Genomic DNA, 17,311 nt, shown 5'->3' with positions numbered 1-17,311 from the left:
TGCTCGACCTTCATAGTAACAACAAATTCACAAGTAAAAAAAAATTACTAAAGTGCCAACTAAAATTCACAAGTAAGTCTTAGAGATTTACCAAAGTATATTCCAGCATTTGGTTCTTTAATTGCACAGGAACAACATGCCAGTTGATGTAAGTGAGAGATACATTATCCTTGGATAGTGTTCCAAGAAAATTACTTAACTCCGTCACAGTTTTCTGCTCATCAGAAATTGGCTGACCCTCTTTATTCACATTAATGACTACTTTTTCATTAGGACCTCTGGCATGAACTGCACTCATTTTTGACCGCCCTCTAGGCTTTCTTGGAGCTTGTACTTTGCATAAGTACCAGGTTTATAGAAAATGAATACAAGTCAATGTATAACCTTACAAAACATGTAAATAATCCAAAAACATATACCTGTTTCAACTTCTTCGGTTTCCATCCTTTCTTGGCCTAGTTCAGGAACATTTTCCATTGTTGGAGCTGCAAGATTCCGCTTTTGACGCTCACGCATTGCTAAATAAGCAGCAACTGAACCAACTTCTTCATGATTTCCAGATTATTTAAACATTTTGCTACATGTTGGCTTTAGAACTGGTGGATTAAACGAGTTAGTCGCTTCCCTGTTATTCCCAGCTTTGTTGGGCTGCTTCTTTGTTGCAGTGACAATTACATCACTTTGAACTACTGCATTAGCTCGCGACCGAGTTGTCGGTCCAGCTTCCCTGTTAGTTCTAGCTTTCTTTGACTAGACAATTTTTTTTCTCTAAAATAAAAAAACTATAGTTAGTACCAGAATGGAAAAATTACTTGCACTTGATTAATAATGAAAATTGAACTTATTTATATAGAGATGCTAAAATGCGGAGACCATGTGGAAACTGTATAAAGGAAATTAATCCTTAGCATTTAAATATCCTAACTAATGATTATGAAATATTATATAAATTCAATACCACAAAAACTCATGTTCATCAATATTTAATAATGTGAAATGATATGTAGATTATAACTATCAGGGGTCGTAATAATATGTTTTTATGATTTAATTATGGCTATTGGCAAGAATTGATTGAAACTTAAGTGTCATTACATGCTGTGTTTTATTCTAGATTGCTATAAAGGAGCTGCGACAGAGGAAAATACCTTTTATCAACTAAGCATTACAAAATCCTTTAACCCTAAATTGTGTACTAATACAAAAGCACTAAAAAAATATTTCCGAAAGATTTAGTAATGATCTAGTACCTTTAATGAATCATCGCTGACATCTTCACTCTCATTTTCTGGAAAATATTCATCGCCTTCCTCTGGATATCGATCTTTATTTTTTATTTTTTTAATCTCTTCAGCTTGCTTTCCCTTATCAGCAACTAAAGTGGGCAACCCAAGTGATTTATAAACTACATCATTTTCTTTCATACGTTGTATTCTCCCTAGTTCATAGTCTGTCACTAGTAGTGGTGGCGGGGGAGGCAACTGTAACCATAGTTATAAGGTGTAAAGTAATTAAACCATAGAAATTAAATCACCTGAAGAGAACAAAAAATCAAAAGTACCTCAACATCAAGGTCATTCTCTGCGGTGTCTTCATCATCATCTGGTTCAGTTGCTAACTGTAATTTGCTCCTTGCCGATCCTTTTTCTTTCAGACTTGCTTCTTGTTTACTTTAACTCATCTCAGGCACGGAGGAAATTTTTGTCCTCTTACTCCTTCTTTGTTGTTGAAGCAAATGAGTTGTAGTGTACTTACGCTTCGGTTGTTTCTTAGCAGAACCTGGTTGTTTCTTAGCAGAACCTGGATTAGCTACACATAAATACAAATTAAGGAGGCTTAGCATCAGTATACATAAAATGGGACTGCTTCACAAAGATTACAAAGAAATGCAATTAATTACCTTCAATTATGTTTTTCCTTGCTCGTATTTTAACGTGTGGCTACATCTGGCAAGTGGGCTCAATGTACAGGTCAACAGTGTTGTCAATGTAAAAATGAATTTCTTCGTCATCCTCGTAGCCAAGTACATGTTGATTTACATCCTTGTCATCCAACAAACGATTCCAGCCACCCCTCTTTCCTTTACTTATCTAGATTCCTTCAATTTCTGAGAAATTGAGGTAATCTTTCACAAACTCAATAAGGACAGTGTAGGAAAATCTTTCCACGTTCAAGCGTGCTAGCAACATCGACTTTCCACCAACATAACTTGCCTTCTGAAACTGTCCTTCATAGTGTAGCCTCACATTTATCATTTTATCCATTCTGTAGAAAAAAACATTAGAACTCTATGACCAGCATATAAATGGACATGAAGGTAATTAAATAAAGAACAGAGAACAAATGTACAAAAAAGACATAAAAGACAAAAAAAGAAGCAATAAAAGTAGACTAAAACAAATGGGCATGAAGGTAATTAAATAAAGAAAAGAAACTTATATAGTTCGGCAGATATAAACTACACTTCAAACACATAATTAAAGAACTTACATAAAAACAGAGAACAACATGAAAATACATAGTTAACCACTATTATGTTATACAAATACACAATCTAAGGAGATGGAACACGAATTTGTGTTAAAGGAACATCGTCCCTAATCCAAACCCCTTCAGTTTCAAAATTTATTCCAATATTATATGAATGATAACTGCTCAAGTCTTCTTCCATTGCGTTCTGATTTTCAGTGTCACACCAGTCCCTCGGTAATTTTTTGATAACATATTGACAGTTTTTCTCAACTTGATCATCCATGTAAAACACTTGCTGAACTTGTGAAGATAGGACAAAAGGATCAAATTTTTGGCGTAACTTATTAAAGTTTACTCGAGTAAGACCAAAATGATCTTTTTCTTCCTGGAACCAGCAACATTTAAACAGGACCACTGTAAAAGCTCCCCAATAGTCAAGTTCGAATATTTCTTCGATTGATCCGTAGTAATTGACACCCCCAACTACTGGATTATGGTCTTTCGAGCTTGCAAAGGTAGTGGTCTCGGCTGTTAAAAATACCCCACTATTTTGTGTAGTACATCGGGAATCTCTAAATTTGGTATGGAATCTGTATCCATTTATTACATAGCCCGTAAACTTCCTAGCTAGTCGATTAGGCCCCAAAGCAAACACCTTTAAATCCCTTGAAATATTTTCTTTTTTTAGAACCTCATCTTTTAACCATTTCCAAAAGTCTTCCATGTGTGCTCGTTCCCTTTTATATTTTTGCTGACTTGCAAGACCATCCATGAAAGCTCGATGCTCCCTGAATAGTTAATAAGGTCAAATAATATATATAGATATCAATACTTAACTGGTGAGTAAACTAAAAGGGACATTAGAACTTACTCGATTAAACTTTCTATTTCCTTATTATCGGAATTAAAAAGAATATAACGATGCGCTGCCTTCCAATATGCATCTTTCATTTTGAATATCCTGCCATCCTTATTCTTTTTTGTTCCGATGTGATTTTCCACATTGGTTCCATATTTTCCAAAATCATTTGAATTATTTTCTACTACTCCATCGACGTCCAGAAACCTTGAACAAAATGTGACACACTCTTCAGCTAAGTACCCTTCTACAATAGAACCTTCTAGCCTACTTCAATTTCTAAAATAGCCTTTCAACTTTCCTAGATATCGCTCAATTGGAAACATGCAACGTAGGTGCTCAGGTCCACCGTATTCTACTTCTCTGCATAGATGTACAGGCAAGTGGACCATAATATCGAAAAATGGCTCTGTGAAAATTATTTCAAATTCACAAAGTATTACCACAATTTCTCTTTGCAACTTCTTGATATCATCTAATTCTACCACCTTGCTCCACAGACCGTGAAGAAATGAACCCAACCTGATCATCGGTAATGCGACCTCGGGTTTTAATGTATTTTTTTACAGCAAATTGCAATAAATAGTGGAGTATGAAATGAGCATCATGGCTCTTACACCCCACAACCTTTCTCTCTTTTATGTGCACATACCGACTTACATTTGAGGCACAACCATAAGGAAGTTTGGCATTTTTCAATAGGCTGCAGTAATTTTCTTTTTCCTTATTTGTCATGTCAAATATCGCTGCCATAATTTCAATATGCTTTCCATCGTCACTTTTAATAGGATGGAGAGGCTTTCTTATGCCCCGATCCTATAAATCATAACGAGCATTTAGGTGATCCTTCGACTTGCCACTTATATTAAGCAAAGTACCTAATATTTTATCGCATATGTTCTTCTCTATATGCATGGAATCCAAGTTATGTCGAAGCGGATTATGACACCAGTAGGGCAGATCAAAAAATATTAATTTTTTTTGAAAGGGCCAACCCTTTTATGCTTCCTCCGGGTCTTATCTCCAAACTTATTTCATACCCCCATAATAACTCTTCAATTTCTGTTCCTGTTAATGGCACTGGACTATTCCCCATTTCCATTTCACCATTAAATCTCTTCTTATCTAGCCTCCACTCGTGTGTCGGATCAAGAAACTTTCTATGATTCATGTAGACAGTTTTTTTGCTATGTTTCAAATAAACAGAAGAAGTCTGATAATGGCACTCTGGACATGCTAGTTTCCCCTTCGTACTCCAGCCTGATAACATAGCGTACCCCGGAAAATCGCTTATTGTCCACAACGCGCTTGCTCGTAAATTAAAATTCTCGCTGGTCAGGGAATCATAAGTTTCGACACCATCTTTCCACAATGCTTTCAACTCCGAAATTAAGGGCTGCATATAAACATCAATATTGTTCTTGGGAGAATCTGGACCGGATATTAACATGGACAGAATTAGATTTTCTTGTTTCATACATAGCCAGGGGGGAAGGTTATAATTTACCTACACGATTGGCCATGTACTATGACATAAATTCATTGAACGATATGGGTTAAAACCATCAGATGCTACACCCAATCTAATATTTCGATTTTTTGCTGCAAAATCAGGATAACGAGCATCCATCGCCTTCCAAGCCAAAGCATTAGCCGGATGTCTTAATTTTCCATCTTTTGTTCATCCTAATGCGTGCCATCTCATAAGTCTGGAAAAGTCTTTGCACAGGAACATCCTCTGTAACCTTGGTCGTAGTAGGAAGTACCTCATCACGTTTGCTGCTACTTTATGAATCAACTTCGGTGGATCATTATTTTCAACGATGCCATCTTTTTCATGTACAACCCACCTCGACACACCACAAGTTTCACATTCATTTTTTTCTTTATTTTTACCCCAATACAACATGCAGTTGTTGGGGCACGCGTGTATTTTCTCGTAGTCAAGGCCTAAATCCCTAATGACACTCTTTGCAACATTAAAAGGCAAAGGGAGATTGGCATCATGAAACGCTTCTTTGATCAGCTTTAGTAATTCTCCAAATGCAGACTCACTAATTCCGTAAACGCATTTTAAATGATAAAATCTGATCAGGAAACTTAATCAAGAAAACGCAGTACAACCGGGATATAATGGTTGTTTTCCTTCTTCAACATGCCGAAAAAATTTCTTAGCGTCTGCATTTGGTTCGTCTTCACAGCCTCCTTGATTTTCAAAATTCTTATGCGTATAATTGAACATTGCATCTAAATTGTCTTCAAATTCAATCCCCATTTCACAATCTTCAAAGTCATCAGTACCTCCTAATTTTGTCTGTGAAACCTCACAGATCCAATCGGCATGTAACGGAGAAGGGCCATTGCAAACAAGATGATCGTAGATGACATCTTGACAGTACCAATTACGTTCAGTACATTTTTTGCACGGACACTTCATTTGATCGCCATTTTTGTAGATGGGAAATGCATTTTTCAAAATTGCTTTTATCCCTCTTATATACTCTGGACTGGATCTTGGAAAACCTATCCAAATGTAATACTCGTCCATTTTTACGAACCCTGTGACCTATTAATAAAGTCGATAGGAGATTCAACACTTTTGTAATTCTTAGTACATATTTTATCTAAACAGGTCCTGTTTATACAGTGTTACCTACTCATTAATACTATTTTAAATCATACAAAGTACTATAATTATAGGAAAGTATGCTAATTATACAGTGTTACCTATCATACTATAATTAGAGGAAAGTACTATCATACTATTTATATGGTTTTACCTATTCATTTTATCTAAACAGGTTCAGTACGCTAATTCTACCATCCGCATTCATAATTCCAAATCAAAAGTACGCTAATTCTACCATCAAGAATTACACTCCCTCACCGTCATTCTTATCAGTTTAACGGTTTACACACAATCTTGAAAGAACAAGACTGGATACAATATAACATAATAACAAGTAATATAAATCCTCAAACTAAACCACATGGTGCGAAAAATATAAATTACTTATAAACCATAATATAACAAGTAACATAAATCCTCAAACTAACAAAACTTTCCCATATATAATCAATTATGCATACATTCACATAAATATAATAACTAACAAATAATCTCAGAAAAAGCAGGAGCAATGAGTGCAGCTACAAGTAAACATAATAAATTAATATAAAAAACAGAATGCAGACTAAATCGAACCCAATAAAGACATGCAGTGATGAAAACATGAAAAACATCCAAAATCCAAATCAAACATCAACCACATATCAAAATCAAACCCTAAATCGAATTCCCCTAAATCAACAAAAACCCTAAATAAAAAATAAGAAGCTTTTTAGAAATTACCTGCAAAAGCTTTTTAGAGCACGCAAATCCAAAAGCCCCTAAATGAAAGCAAAACCAAAAGCCCAAAAGCGACAATGGTGCATAAATTGAGAGTTTGAGAGAAGTCACTGAGAGTTTGAGCAGAAATTGCAACACAAAAGCGAGCGGAGGTGTGGTACAAATTGCGAAACTACAAATTGAGAGAGTTTTTCACTGAGAGAGTTTGAGAAATTGAAACTAAAAACTAAAATGGTACTTTTTCACCGAGAGAGTCGAAAGAAGGGGGAAATGTTGAGAATTTTTGGCCGCCCAAAATTTTGGCCTCGGTACTATAAACGTATATCTGTGTCTGAGTGCTTTTTCATTAAATTTATTTATTTACTGTATAGTTAAAGTATAAGTTATGCTAATAAAAACACACCAACTAAGTTGGTGTAGTGGTTGTGAACATCTTTGTTTAAGTGGGAGCTCTTGGGTTCAATTCCCTTGGCTAGCAAACCTTCTTGACAATTTTTTTTTAATATTACTATTAATATTAAGTGAGGTCACGTGGAACTCACATCATACGAAAGCACTCTCTGTCTGATCAGAGAGTGTTTCTGACCCGTCAGAGAGTGCTTCCGGATAAAATGGGTACCCACATGTTGGCCCAACACCCCCTCTTTTTGCATTTTATATTTTATTAAAAAATAAAAAATATTTTGCATTTTTTATTTAATTGAATATTAAAATATAATTTTATTAATTAAAATATTTTATATTTTAATTTAATTTTTTCTTTAAGTACGTCGAAGGTCTTGAATTCGATCCTCCGGTCCCACAACAGGGCACCGCCATGTCAGCACTGTGGGTCCCACATGTGGGCCCCACTGTGCCACGTCAGCATTTTCTGTCCATGTCAGCATTTTTTTATTTTTTTAAAAATGTGTAATGCAACACCGGTAACTCTAGTGTTGCTTGCTCTCTAGTGTTGTTTGTTGCACAACACTGTCAATAACTAGCAACAGTAACTTAACTATAATGCAACACTTATTTGTAGATAATGAAACGATTTTGGTGCAACGCTTCTTAAAAGGCATTGTATTTGAGCACTTATGGCGTAGTGAGTAATTTTTCATTCCGTTTCCGGATATGAACCAAACAAGTAAACCAATTCAGGATCATTCCTTTCCTTTCTCTTTCTTTCCCATTCTGTATTCCATTCCGTATCCCTGACACCAACCAAACACCGCCTTAAATTTTAAATATATATATATATAATATAATACTGAAATTTTTTAACCGTATTAATATATAACAAATATTGAACTTTCATGCATAGAAAAATAGTTAAAAAAACTCGAGGATCATTAATATTATACCTACTTTCGAGTTGATGGGATCATTAGTCTAACAACACATACTTCCGGTCAAGATCAACAATCATGTACCTCACTTATCGCACTTTTAGCATTTAGGTATTTAAAAAATTATTTAATCACATTTCGGGCACGGAACACCACCACATTTCTCTATTGTTTCACCTTAATATTCAATGTCGAAGAACTTGTTTTGCGTCGATATAACCACACCCAAAAAAGTCAAAAACTACTCATATAAATATGTTAATGTCATCAATTCACCTAGAAACAACGCGAATACACTACCAACAACTGCAATTCAAAATGCGCAATCTAGAGTATGCACGTGCACGGGTTATAGAGCAATCGATCAACTTGATCTTTTCAAGTGCTCAATGACGGCAATACAGCAATAAAATTCAAAATATAAAACAAGTACAACTTTTACGAATATTAAATATCAATTATCCGATATAAAACAGAAGAAAATGCATTTTACAACATAATTTATAATTTATTTATGTAATATGTACATTGTTAATTAACATGTGGGTTTAGAGAATGCCCTTGCCTCGCACGAGTTATAAAGCTAGTATATATAAATACAACACCATCAACGATAAATTTATATCATGTCTTGTTTATTTCTAAATATAGTTTGGTAGTTTAAAAGTAAAATATCCATTCTTGAAAGTTGTAATGAAAGAAGTAAAGTTCTATATTATGTGAAAATTTTAAAAATATGATTTAACTTTTATGAAATTTGGGTTAGTAAAAGTAGTAGAATATTATTTTACGATGAATTGTAGTAGCATTTAATATATTTTATTAGAAAATTAATTTAAAATACTAAATTTTGGAGTTATTAAAGAAAAGAATTGTAACATTATTAAAAAAAGTAAAAGATTCATTCAAAGTTGTAACAAAAGAAGTAAAGTTTCATATTCCTAAAAGATTTAAAAATAATAATTTAATTTAGGGTGAAAAATTAAAATACCTCCAAAAGGGGGTCAATTATCCAAAATGCTAATTGCAGGAACCGTTCGTACAAAATGCCCATCAAATATGCATATCTAATATGAGTATTCATTTTTTAAAAAAATATAAGGAATACGCAGATGCATATTCACTGTCATCTTTGGGGGTGTGCATTCGGTTAAAACCGAACCGAACCGAATTTTGGAAAAAAACGCTACCGAAAACCGAACCAAAATATATTCGGTTTATAACCGAACCGAATTTAAATTTTCGGTTATTACCGAAAACCGAATTTTGAAACTGAAATTAAAGAAAAACTATCAGATTTGCAGAAAAATATTCTTAAAATTGAAGCTTACCATGAACTAGTTAGTAGATACTGTTATCAAATTCAGAAATTTAAAGAAGAATGCACTTCATAAGTTTACATATTAAAACATAAGTTTACTCAGAATAATGTCCTCCAGACCTTTAGCTCATGTACTCTGGTGCTGCTTCACACTTCTTCAGTGTTCACTTTCTTGACTCCACAATGTAGTGACCAGTGTCCGTGTGTTTGTAAATATTAACATAACATCAGTATGATGACTTAATATTATAAATATTTATATAACTATCTTACAAATTCTGGTGTATATTTTGGTTTTCCGGTTAACCGCGGTTAAAAACTGAAATACCGAAAAAACTGAAATTCAAAAATTTCAGTACCGAAAACCGAACCGAAATTTCATATTTGGTTAACCGAACCGAAATTATTTCAGTTATTCGGTTCGATTTTCGGTTAACCGAACCGAATGCACACCCCTAGTCATCTAAGATATGTGTATTCACGGTCTACAGTTGATATGGATAGAAAATACATCCTAAAGATACATTAAATATCACATTAATTACACTTGGGCTTCTTGTCAGAAGTCCAGTACAGATCTGTCTGGTCCGAGCTTGTAGCAGACTCAAGACGGTCTGTGTAGGGAAGACCCACTAGTAGAGGTCGTCAAGGTCCACGAACACAAGTTGTTCACGGGATAGGCCCAGTAGGGCTGGAAGAGCAGAGACATGTGTCATATACAGACTCAAAGTCCTACACAGAAGGTTCTGGAGTTCCTCCCCTTATAAGACTCCTAATCACCATCTAAGTTGGAGACTTGTCCATCAAGTCTCCCAACACAAGTCTAACCCTAGACTCACCTCTGTATAAAGGGCTCTACCCTTCAATCTAGAACTATGTTTTTGGCTTGATTCTCTACCACAAAAAGATACGTAGGTATGTGGCAAGGATCGATAGTCCCGAACGCGAGAGAAGCCATTAAGGTTCGAAGCTAACAAACCCTAGCATTAAATACTAACGTACTCTAGTTTTTATTCCACAACATTTGGCGCCGTCTGTAGGAAGACTACAACCTATGCCTCCACCCTACGCCTCCACCCAAGGAGGAACCCTGATAGGGGAAAATGAGGTTCAACCACAAGGGACGAATCCCCCGGATCCTCAAGAAACGAATCCCCAATTTTAGCAGCTACATGCACCAGTGAACTCTAGACCCGTTGGGTATGAGTACTCGACGATCGTGACCACTAACCCCCCTTACGGGATGCCTCTATATCCCCAAGCTGGAGGAAGTGGACACTCTAATATGAGTGAAGCACAAGGAGGGACGCCCCAATACATACGTGGCTTGGCTCTTATTCCGGAGGATAAAAAATTCTCAGAACCTTATACTGATAGAGATTTTGAATCATCGGATGACGAAGTTGCTTCGAGAAGGAGGTGTGCTGGTAAAGTGCCAATGTCTATACTGATCAGCGCCCCAAGAGCACCCAAGGGACGAGTTCCCAAGATGTCAAGGAGAGGATCAGGGCTCATGAAGCTGAGATCCAAAGGCTGAAGCGCGGCCTGGAGACATACTTGACCCCAATACCCCCACTTGCTCCGAGACGGAGAGATCCTCCTCCAATCGTAGACCTGGATGGTCCAATACCAATAAGGGTTTTTGCCCCAAGGGCTGATCCAAGTGATCTTATGCCCCTAGGAGATCCTGATGATCCAAACCCACCATCCACTAATGAGATAATGAATGCCCGCATCTCAAGGAAGTTCAAGATGCCCACCATCAAAGCATACTATGGTACTGGAGACCCTGCTAATCATGTCGGGACGTTCTCTAACACCCTATTATTATAGCCCGTGAACGACGCTATTAAGTGTCGGGATTTTCCTCAAACCCTATCAGGTATGGCTCAAAGGTGGTACAGCCGTCTGCCCCCAAACTCTATTGGATCCTTTAAGGACTTGAGCCAAGCTTTTATCAAGCAGTTCATAAGTGGCTGAGTACACGAGAAGAGTTCAGCATCTCTCATTGGCATAGTCCAGGGAGCAAATGAATCACTGAGAGAGTATCTGAATCGATTTACGAAGAAGGCTTTGAAGGTCCCTGATCTTGATGATATGGTAGCTATGATAGCCCTACAACAAGGGACTAAGGGCGAGTTCTTTAAGATGTCCCTGGCTAAGCGTCCTCCCGAAAGCATACTGCAACTCCAGGATAGGGACGAAAGTATATCAAGGTGGATGAGAGCTTGAAGAAGACAGCTGTAAATAATGTGAAAGGTTTCGAGCACATAAACGCAATGGAAACAGTAATTAAAAACGTAAAAATCATAATTTTCGAAACCCGCCGCAGGATCCATGTGAAAAACATATATTTAATTCGTAGATCAGATTGTTTACCTTAAGAAGCTTTACCAATTGGTTAACTGATAGACATCCAAAGCTTGTTCAATCACCACACATCCCGCTCTCGCGATCTATGCTCTATCGATATCCACACGAATGCTTGAACTCAAGGATTGGATGTGTACTAGCACAAACCCGTTTTTTTGCTCTCTCCATCTTCTCTCTTGGTGGCTAGGGTTGTAGTAAAAGTCTTTTTCACCCAAAAATCAGCCACACAAGAGATATTATATAGAGAGTAGAAAAACGAATTATAACTCTTAACTAATTAGGAGTTATTATTAATTCGAAATTCCTATTTGTATTATAATAAGTCTCACTTAATTATTTAATAAATTAATTTCATAATTAATATTAGTAAATTTGAATATCATTATTTATCTAATTAATTAAGTCAAACTTAATTAATATTATAAATAATTCAAATTACTTTAATTTAATTTAAATCCAATTTAAATCCAATTTAAATTAAATAATCCTTCAAGCATTCTTTGTGTGTGACCCTATAGGTTATTATTATGTTGGCAACAAATTTTAACTCTCATTAAAATTCGTAAACAATGAGCGGCATCTAGTAATACATCATTGCTACCCAAGTAATAATAATTAAATCGGTGATCGATTAAACCTTTCGTGAATAATGTACAATGTAATATAATCCCTTTAACCAAATATTGTAGATTAAACTAGAGGCATGTAATGTGTCATCCTCATCATAGTTTAATCCAAGTTTCCTTGATCAATGAGTAGACTATCATATCAAATCAACATTTGAGCGTGGCCACGCATTTCATAGTCTAGCTCATACAAGAGGCCAATAATATCACTCCTAAAATAGGAGGGTTAAATCCCATCTAGATCATTCATATTTCTCATACGATTCATAATATACCCAATATCCACTTTTATCATTACCCGGTCAATGATAACTTTTAATGGAATCAATGTATATTAATTCTCGTATAGAAATATAATGACTTTAGGTCTAAGGACCATTACATCATTATCACTGTGAGAATTACTTATGGCACAACAGACATGTAGAATCTCATATTGGGTCTGTCCAGCACCATGTACATATACATCTGCCTGTGTTTTTGACTTTAGAATCACTATACCTATGATCAATGAGATGTGATCATCAGTCAACAAACACATCAGTCTTAATGCATTATTATTGTCCCTTAACAATAATACTCGACTAGGGACCTTTAGAAATATTGATATTATTCTCATAATCTCATTTCTAAGTCACATACTTAGAGATATAGAATTGCATATTATATTCCAAGGACATTTATTAATCTAACATTTATATCGCAGTAAATTAAGAATTAATAAATTATAAATAGAATAATCGATAGAACATAAACATTAATAATCCTAATATCTTAAACTAAAACATCATAGTGTTGTCTCTAGGTCACAAACACTAACAATCTCCCACTTGCACTAGAGCCAATCACCCATGTATCTAATACTCATGGAACTAGTATGACCATCGTACTTTCTGCTGCGACAAAGCCTTAGTCAGTGGGTCTGCAACACTATCATTACTATGCACTTTACATTTGTATCTCCTTAATCATTAATCTCATTAATAAGGTGATATTGCCTAAGGACATGCCTAAACAGTCTCAATGGTTGTTTCAAAAAATATCAATATATTCAGCATCCTTTATAGAAACATCAATGTTCTTGCTGTGAACTATTCCATCTAACGTCACTTATATTTGGACAAAATACAAACCAGACATAGATACATAATCATCCTTGTCTATCCAGAAATTAGGTTAAGAAACTAGTATCAGTGTAACCCTTTACAACCAGTTCCCTATCTTCTCCATACACCAAAAATAAATCTTTAGTCCTCTTTAAGTACTTAAGAATATTCTTGAAAATTATCCAGTGACCCTCACCTGGATTAGACTGGTATCTGCTCGTCATGCTCAAAGCATACGAAACATCTATATAAATACATATCATTGTACACATTATAGATCCAATTGCTAAAGCATATGGAGCTTTCTCAAACAGCCCTTATCATCTAATGATTTAGAGGGCAATTATCTTTTGAGATCACTATCCCATGAGACATTGAAACATATCCTTTCTTTATCTCCTGCATCCTAAAATGATGCAATATTTTATCAATGTATGTACTCCGACTAGGTCGAATAATCTTTTCAATCTATCTCTATAGATCTTGATCCCTAATATATAGGTAGCATCGCCTAAGTATTTCACCGAGAAACTATTTCTCAACCAAGTCTTAACAGCCCGTAGATAAGGTATGTCATTCCTTATTTGTTATATGTCATCTACATATAATACTAGGAATGTCACATGGCTCCCACTAACCTTCTTATAAACACATGGTTCATCTTTATTTTGAATAAAACTAAACTCTTTGACCGTTTCATCAAAATGAATATTTATTCTCCTTGAGGCTTGCTTCAATCTATAAATAGATAGAAGCAACTTACAAACTATCTTAGCAAATTATGGATTGACAAAACCCTCAGGTTGTATCATATATACATCCTGTTCAAGGCTCTCATATAAGAAATCAGTTTTGACATCCATTTGCCAAATCTCATAGTCAAAGTAAGCAACTATTGCTAACAAAATCCTGATGGCCTTGACCATAGTAACCGGTGAAAAAGTCTCATCACAGTCTATACCATGAATTTGTTTGAAACCTTTTACCACTAATCGCGTCTTATAGGTCTGTACTTTACCATCCATGTCAGTTTCCTTCTGAAAACCCACTTGCACCCTACAGATTTTACCCCTTCGAGTGGATCAACTAAAGTCAATACTTTATTTTGATACATGGATTCCATCTCGGATTTTATGGCCTCTAGCCATCTCTCGGAGTCTGAACTGTTCATAGCATCTTGGTAGGTGAGATGCTTATCATTATCCGTAAGCATCACATCACCATCTTGAGTCAAATTTTTTTTTATAATTTCTCCAGGGCTCATGGTGAATCCTACTAGATCTACGAATAAACTGTGTTTCTTGGACATGATTACTTTCAACATTTTGATGTACATCCTGATCTTATTCCAACTCTGGTTCAATATTATCATGTGGTTCTCGATCTTCATTGAGATGTATTATCCTCCCACTGATTTTCTTAGAAAGTAGTTCTCCCTCAAGAAATACAGTGGCCCGAGCAACAAACATTTTGTTCTCAGAAGGATTATAAAAATTATACCCTAGTCTCACTTGGGTATCCCACAAAATAACATATATCTAATTCTGGTCCAAGCTTGTCAGAGGCTAAACGTTTTACAAACGCTTCACGTCCCCAAATTTTCATAAACGACATGCTATGACATTCATCACTCTATATCTCATACAGAGTATTTTGAACCGCTTTAGTCGGAACTTGGTTAAGTGTATATGCAGCCGTTTCTAGAGCATAACCCTAGAAACTGAATGGAAGATCCGCTTGACTCATCATCGATCGCACTATGTCCAACAAGGTACGATTTCTCCTCTCGGAATCTCTATTCCATTGAGGTGTTCCAAAAGGATTAAGTTATGATACACTATCACACTCCTTCAAGAAACTCTTGAAATTGAGGTTTAAGTATTCTCCTCCACGATCTGATCATAAAACTTTTATACTTTTCCTTTGTTTTCTATTCTACTTCGGCCTTATATTCTTTGAACATTTCAAAAGAATCGGATTTGTTCTTCATAAGAACCACATATCCATATCTACTGATATCATCAGTATATATTATGAAGTAGTATAAGCCCCCTTTGCCATCATATGCATTCGACCGCATACATCATTATGTATAAGTCATAATCGTTCGGTGGCCCTTTCACCTGATCAGGTAAAAGAAGCTTTAGTCATTTTGCCAATGAGATAAAGTTCGGATCTTCCGTATGATTCAAAATCAAACTTATCCAAGTATTCATCTATATGTAACTCAGAAATGTGTTTCTCATTAATATGGCTTAACGACAATGGTAGAGGTAATGTTTGATTTGAGTCATCTTAGAACATATAAATTGTTAACTAATTGTGCAACATTATTGTGATGACTGAGAATTTTGCGACGTAATTAAGTCAATAAAGTATGTTTTATGTGATGTGATTCTAATTATATGATTAAGTGTTGATTAATTGTCTTGGTTGTATATTAGAATATAGGAGCGTAAATAAAAATGTTCCAATTTAAAGAGTCAGCTTAGGAGTTAAGCGGTGTTGTCGGGCCGTCGGGTAGAACGGAACCCGTCCTAATATGGATATAAAGAATATAAAATGTGAATTGTGTGTGATTGAGTGAAATGAATGTTTAAATAAAGTATTTCGTCCTAAGTGACGTGTCGGTCGATAATGATAATGAGAAGCGTAATCAAAACGCTGAGCGTCAGGCCGTCAGGCTGAACGTGACCTGGTACACGTAAAAAGGATAAAAGATTAAAGAAGGACAAATTCTCTGATCAGACCTGAGTTGTTATGTGACCGTATATGTGTGATTGCTTGTCTGTGCATGACTATGTGCTCTGTGACATTTTTATGAATTTAAGGGAATTGTTTGATTTAAATAAAGGTTTATTTAATCTTCGCGCATTTTCATAAAATTATCTGAATAAGATAAAAACACGGGATTTATTTTGTTACCTTCATAGTAGTCCTAGAGACTTTTTAAAAATAATGAATGGATTTATTTGGTGGTCATTGCATTTTAAATTGATTTTTATGTGGGAAATGTTATTATTAAGGCAAGCTTGCGAAATTATAAAATCAACCGTCCTCTCAAAAATCTATTATGAGTAATGGTTGAAAAGCTAATTTTTGAGATCTACGTATTAAAATTGTCACTTGCAATAATTTTCGACTTTCCGAGAGAGATATATTTTATATTTGATTTTTATTACATTTGAGTAAAAAGAAAGAATTAATTAGGCATAAAAGGGATTTAGTAGATTACTAAAATGCCCTTGCCTTTGATAGTTTATAAACACCCCCCCCCCTTTTCTTTCTTTCTTTCTTTCTCGTGAGCACCTTTTTCCCCCTCTCCCTCATTTTCTTTTCTCTCTCACTCTCTCTCGAACACTCTCACTCTCTCTCTCGGCTCTCTCCATCTCTCTTCTCTCTCTCTTGCATGCAACACTCAAACCTCACTCAAACTCAAAGATATTGCTCTCTTTAGTCTCTATTTTCGGTATACATCTCAATTTCCATTTGCATGTAAGTGTTGTGTAAGTGTTTTGATGTTGATCTCTATGGTTGTGTTCAAGGAAATTAATTTCTTGATACAAAACGAAAAGAGTGGATTCAAGTGGATTATGTGGTTTAAAACTCAAGAGGAGACCTATTTCGGGCTCTCTTAAGTTGGACCACCACCAGCTATGATCCAAGGAGAGCCGGTGGAGTTTTAATGTAACACCCCCAGATCCGGGGTCGGGGATCCGGGTTGTCACGAGTTCCATTTCCCTTATTAACACCCAATCTTAATAATTTCTCAACTACTCTGTACTGTGACCCCACAATAAACACACACACCACACGTTATAGTCTCAGAGATGAACATCCAAAAATAATCACAAGTCGTTTTATTCCACAATTATAT

At 35.5% G+C, this 17,311-nt stretch overlaps 1 protein-coding gene across 1 annotated transcript; it reads right to left on the bottom strand.

Annotated features, from left to right (window-relative positions):
- Window positions 1-2,554: 2,554 nt before the first annotated feature.
- LOC141686322 (uncharacterized) lies at window positions 2,555-5,879 on the bottom strand. The gene is made up of 5 exons (XM_074491362.1): window positions 5,491-5,879; window positions 5,106-5,385; window positions 4,372-4,838; window positions 3,344-3,538; window positions 2,555-3,260 (listed from the first exon to the last, which is right to left on the bottom strand). Exons 1-5 carry the CDS (start codon window positions 5,877-5,879, stop codon window positions 2,555-2,557), a joined length of 2,037 nt encoding a protein of 678 aa, XP_074347463.1.
- Window positions 5,880-17,311: the final 11,432 nt, after the last annotated feature.

Source organism: Apium graveolens, chromosome 9, assembly GCF_009905375.1.
Source record: "Apium graveolens cultivar Ventura chromosome 9, ASM990537v1, whole genome shotgun sequence".
In the NCBI taxonomy this organism is placed as follows: domain Eukaryota; kingdom Viridiplantae; phylum Streptophyta; class Magnoliopsida; order Apiales; family Apiaceae; genus Apium; species Apium graveolens.
This window is presented reverse-complemented; position numbering and strand designations above follow the sequence as displayed.

Excerpts from the sequence above, each read along its gene's own strand:
- LOC141686322 (XM_074491362.1), bottom strand. The coding sequence starts at position 5,879 with ATGGACGAGTATTACATTTGGATAGGTTTTCCAAGATCCAGTCCAGAG. Across the intron at positions 5,386-5,490 it reads GACGCTAAGAAATTTTTTCG|TGAGTCTGCATTTGGAGAAT; the intron begins GCATGTTGAAGA and ends TTACGGAATTAG. Across the intron at positions 3,539-4,371 it reads ATTGAAGAGTTATTATGGGG|GTTTCTGGACGTCGATGGAG; the intron begins GTATGAAATAAG and ends ATTTTGTTCAAG.